This window comes from Dreissena polymorpha, chromosome 2, assembly GCF_020536995.1.
Source record: "Dreissena polymorpha isolate Duluth1 chromosome 2, UMN_Dpol_1.0, whole genome shotgun sequence".
NCBI classification, from domain to species: Eukaryota; Metazoa; Mollusca; class Bivalvia; order Myida; family Dreissenidae; genus Dreissena; species Dreissena polymorpha.
This window is the reverse complement of record NC_068356.1, coordinates 14,135,989-14,141,822: the sequence shown is the minus strand read 5'-3', so window position 1 is coordinate 14,141,822 and position 5,834 is coordinate 14,135,989. Positions and strand designations below refer to the sequence as shown.

General features: G+C 37.4%; 1 protein-coding gene across 2 annotated transcripts in view; it reads right to left on the bottom strand.

Annotated features, from left to right (window-relative positions):
- Window positions 1-3,666: 3,666 nt before the first annotated feature.
- The window catches only part of LOC127865936 (50S ribosomal protein L1-like), a 31,323-nt gene continuing 29,155 nt past the window's right edge, over window positions 3,667-5,834 (bottom strand). For both annotated transcript variants that reach the window (XM_052406093.1, XM_052406092.1), the window contains exons 8-9: window positions 5,225-5,300; window positions 3,667-3,944 (exon numbers count right to left, since the gene is read on the bottom strand). In XM_052406093.1, the coding sequence (XP_052262053.1) occupies window positions 3,793-3,944; window positions 5,225-5,300 (228 nt within the window). In that variant the 3' untranslated portion in view covers window positions 3,667-3,792. The remainder of the gene's footprint in view (window positions 3,945-5,224; window positions 5,301-5,834) is intronic.

Sequence of the window (5,834 nt, the reverse complement as noted above, 5' to 3'; positions counted from 1 at the left end):
TTGTCATTATTGTTTTGAAAGCCATGTTCAGTTGAGGGTTACAATGAAGCTCCTTTATTTTTATGCTCCCCCAAAATTTATTTTGGGGAAAGCATATAGTTGCCGCTTCGTCTGTCTGTCTGTCCGTCCGTGCACAATTTTTGTCCGGGCTATATCTCGGCAACTAATGGCTGTAATTCAATGAAACTTTATGGGAAGCTTCACTACCAAGAGGAGATGTGCATATTATCAGTGGGTTCTGGTCGGATGATTTTTCACAGAGTTATGGCCCTTTGAAATTTTCCATTAACTGTACATATAGTGCAATTCTTGTACGGGCTATTTCTCAGCAACTAATGACCGGAATTCAATGAAACTATGGGAAGCTTCACTACCAAGAGGAGATGTGCATATTAACAGCGGGTTTTGGTCGCATGATTTTTCACAGAGTCATGGCCCTTTGAAATTTTCTATAAAAAAATTATTGTCCCCCCAACTACTGTGCCCTCAAAACGTTTCCTTTTATCTGAATATATAGTGCAATATTCAGACGGTTTCTTGTATTAGCTCAGTGACCACAAAGTGTTCATAGTGAGCTACTGCGGTGTGTGGCTCTCCAGCTTCTGTCTTAGATTTGTGTATCCTGTGTTGGCCATCGTCAACTATTTGCTCCACACAACATATCTACATCATGGTGCAGATTTTCCCTTAACTTCACTGAAATGATACTTCAGTGAACTACATGTATTTCACAGTCTGCCGCATATAGAATCATCAGAGCTAAAAATATATTTTAAAACTGAAAATTTATACCATTTTTGAACCTACAAGGCAAGCATATTTAATGTGTCATCAGATACTGGTCCTCTTTGTTCATACCATGCCACTGGGTATTGTTTATACCATGCCACTGGTGCTTGTTCATACAATGCCACTGGAGTTTGTTCATACCATTGCACTGGGGCTTTTTTATACCATGCCACTGGGGTTTGTTTATGCCATGCCACTGGGGTTTGTTCATACCATGCCACTGGGGCTTGTTCATACCAGCCACTGGTGCTTGTTCATACCATGCCACTGGTGCTTGTTCATACCATGCCACTGGTGCTTGTTTATACCATGCCATTGGGGCTTGTTCATACCATGCCACTGGGGCTTGCTCATACCATGCAACTGGTACTTGTGCATGCCACTGGGGCATATTTATACCATGCCACTGATGCTTGTTCATGCCATGCCGCAGGGGCTTGTTCATACCATGCCACTTGGGTATGTTCATACCATGCCACTGGTGCTTGTTCATACCATGCCTCTGTTGCTTGTTCATACCATGCCACTGGTGCTTGTTCATACCATGCCACTGGGGTAAAAACTGGCTATGCCCAGGCTCAAATCATTGATAAAATTGATGTGTGGAGGGCAGCTCAGCAAGGGGTGCCAACAGGTGGTTTCTGCTCAATAACTTTAGTTTGCATTGACCAATCTTGATAAAACTTTGTATATAGCAAGTTTGTATGGAGATCTTGCTATGAAATGTATTCTATAAACGTCGGGTCAAGGTCTCTTACTTATTTGAAATACAGTTTTTGGTCATTAACTGGAGTTTGGAACGAGATATTGCACTTAAATCTTGTATGTGGGTAGCTTGCATGAAGACCCGTTTGAGTCAAGATCACTCACTACAAATAAAAAAAGATCAAACGGGTTGATTTCACTCAATATCTTTAGTTTGTATCGACCAATCTTAATGGCACCTAGATATAACAAGCATGCATGGATATCATGCTTGGGCTTGTGTATGGAGGGGGTCGGGCAAAGGTCAAGGTCAATTGTCCTAAAAATAGACAATTTCAGTCCAGTGAATATTTTTTTGTATTGCACTGAAAATGTTGCTTGTGTGCAGAGCTATCATAGAATTTCATTTGGAGCCAGACCGGGCAAGGTAGAGGTCACTTAACTAAAATTAGAACAAGAGTGCCAAACTGTCACAAGATACGCCCGTTCGAAGGTTTTGGACAACATGCTCAATACTTGAAATGCACTAAGTGACCTCGAGACCTAGTTATTGACCCGGCATGACCCATATTTGAACTTGACCTAGATATCATTTAGACGTAACATCAGCTTAATTTGGTGAAGGTCAGATGGAAACTACTTCAATTAGAGAGTGGACACCATGCTAAATTCTTGAAATGCACTAAGTGACCTCATGACCTCATTTTTGACCCTGCATGACCCATATTTGAACTTGACCAACATATCATCTAGACACAACTTCTGACCAAATTTGGTGAAGATCGAATGAAAACTACTTCAATTAGAGAGCGAACACCATGCTAAATGCTTGAAATGCACTAAGTAACCTCGTGACCTCATTTTTGACCCGACATGACCCATATTCGAACTTGACCTACATATAATCTAGACACAACTTCTGACCAAATTAGGTGAAGATCGGATGAAAACTACTGCAATGAGAGCGGACACCATGCTAAATGCTTGAAATGCACTAAGTGACCTCTCATGACCTCGTTTTTGACCCTGCATGACCCATAATTGAACTTGCCCTACATATCGTCTAGACCCACATTCTGACCAAATTAGGTGAAGATCGGTTGAAAACTACTTCAATTAGAGAGCGGACACCATGCTTAATGCTTGAAATGTATAAGTAACCTCGTGACCTCGTTTTTGACCCGGCATGACCCATATTCATACTTGACTTACATATCATCTAGACACAACTTCTGACCAAATAAGGTGAAGATCGGATGAAAACTACTTCAATTCGAGAGCGGACACCATGCTAAATGCTTGAAATGCATTAAGTGACCTCTTGACCTAGTTTTTGACCCGGAATGACCCATATTTGAACTTGACCTACATATCATCTAGACACAACCTTTGACCAAATTTGGTGAAGATCAAGTGAAAACTACTTCAATTAGAGAGCGGACACCATGCTTAATCCTTGAAATGCACTAAGTGACCCTATGACCTAGTTTTTGAACCTGCATGACCCATATTCGTACTTGACCTAGACATTGTCTAGACACAACTTCTGACCAAGTTTGGTGAAGATCGGATGAAAACTATTTGAATTAGAGAGCAAACACTGCTGTGGTACGCCCTGTTTTTAAAAATGGGCGTATAAAAAAAGATTCATGCATAATAACTTGAATATGGATTGAGACATTGCGTTGTGTTATCTAACAGTTATATTTTGTTCTGAAATTGTGTGTGTTGTTAGCCAAAACGCACCTTGCAATTTAATCATAAGAAAAATGTGGCAAGTAGGGCACTCCAAAAATTGACAACATTTATATGTCTGCCATAGCTAATTTCAAGGGGAACATTAACCATGAATAAGAGGATCACTAAACATGAACTTGTGTCGTATACATCATCACTTTACGGTGATGACTTGTTTCAAATTTAAGATCAATCGCTTGAGGAAATTAAATAACTTTGTTGTGATTATTTAAAATACATCACCTAAAACACTTACACACACCAAAAATCTTTTCAAAGTGAATACTTAAAAGCAAACTTGTCAAATGCACAACATGAATTGTAGAACAATGCTGGAAAAAAATCAATTTTTTTTTTATTTTTCCAAACAAAATCTTAATTTCACATATTTGGGACCAATTATGTGTATGAATAAAAAAAGGAAACAATGAATGATAATTGTTATTATCCTTTATTAGTTTTCAAACTTTAGAAGAAAACGATATATACATGGTAACACACAGTTTTTAATACACAACTATAGCTACAAAATATACTTCTGTCATATCAATACCCAACAGGTCACTCTTCCTCATCTTCATCATCATCTTCAGTTTCTTGTTTTGACTGCTGTTTTTTGGACTTGGCCTTCTCAGCTGCATGCTCAGTTTTGGTAAGCATAAAGCGCTCAGCTGATGGCGGGGCTATCACATATAACTCTTTCATAAACCCACCTGAAAACATGCAAGTCTACAAGATAAGAATCATATGAATACACAGAATTATTTCGTTCAGCCTGGAATTATAATTGAGCTGGTCCCTAGGATAACCAGGCTCAATGCATGTGCAAAAAGTTTCCTTCCAACCAGCATGCACAGGCTAATCAGGGATGACTTTTTTCCCTTGACTGAATTCTCTATAGAAAGGACTTCCTTTAACCCTTTACCACTTAGATACGTAATTTTACGCATTTGTTGTCTTTTAATTTAACACCTTTTTGACTAAATTCAAGTTTTAAACGCCTCATTTTCAACCCTTAGATATTGATGAGCAGCCAACAGCATTAAACCTGAACAGACTGCGAGCTACTCGCTGTTCTGGTTTTATGCTGTTTGCACATAGCCATGTTAACTTTGCTTCTGAGGGTTAAACACAAAGTTCATAAAAGCTGAAAGTGTCATCTGCAAAGGCTAATATGGGATGACCGTTTACATATTTATGCGCATGCATCAAGGCTTATTTTTCCAGACAGCTACTCTTGTAACAGCATTAACCCTTTGCATGCTAGGAAATTTGTCATCTGCTAAAATGTCGTCTGCTGAATTTCTAAAATTAGCCATTTCTTCGATTTTTCAAAGAATACTATCAGAATAGCAAAAGTTTGGGTCCTGATGAGACGCCACGTTCTGTAGCGTCTCATCTGGATCCAAACTGTTTGCAAAGGCCTTCAAAATTCGGTTCCAGCGCTTAAAGGGTTAATAGGCAGATACATTGGTTTCATGATCTACACCCAGCGTGTCAAACACAACAGACTGTTGAAGAAAAAATATGTATAGACTGTCTGACATTAGAATACATTTGCATCAACACATATTTAATCTTACTCATAATAAATAATATATTGTAACAAATCAAAGATGCAGGATAATAAAGTACACTTGTACTAAGGAAAAAATAAATAATGAAAAAGAAACAATTTCAAAGCAAATATCTCTGTATTTAATAAAAATAACATACATCTATTGCTTGTGTGGTGTCTTTAAAAATAACGTGAAATAACAATCATCAACCAGATAAAAATTACCAAATTTGTTATGCATGTTACAATACACATAATAAAAGGGGAAATGGTTTATGCTAAACCGAGCATAACCCCAAAAATAAATGGTATCAGTAATATCATCTATAACAATTGGAGTTACCCCCTATGTCACTGTAGATGATTTGGCTTGCACATTTATCTTTGAATACTCTCCTTGATTCTTAAAGTCGTAAGGTAATATAATTGCCTTACCTGATGGTTTTAAATCGTTTAAGCACTTGGTCAAATACTTGAAATTGTCTTTGATTTGCGGTAGATCTTGATTTAACTGAAGCAGACAATAAACAAGTATATACATGTATGAAATAAATATTGCCAATTAGTCTCAGTAAAGGATGATTGTTAATGTTTTTCTTTTGACTGGGCTATCAACAGGTTAAAGTAAAATAATGAAAAAAGTCAATTTATCATGTGTTTGTGTCAGAATTATAACAATCTTTTTATTAAGGTAGCGCACCCATAATTGGCACCTATCCAAATATAATCTAATGTATTATTTTCTTAATCAGCATCATTTCACTGAGCTTCATGCAAATTTTAAGGTAGGCTTTCCATGCTTTAAAAAAAAATACTGATTTTTTCAAAACCACCCCCACACTCTGCTTTTGTCAAGTTTATTTGCACCCCTGGGGTATATAAAAGTTCTATAATTCATCCAGATTTCCAAATATGGGCATGCAGTTGGTGTGTACAGATGCAGTAAAAGTTTAAACAAGATGAAATAAGTATTCTTTTACAGACATGTATTTGTTATCTAAGGAAGAGCGCCATGAAATGTAAGTGGTTTCAACCAAGTAGAAAT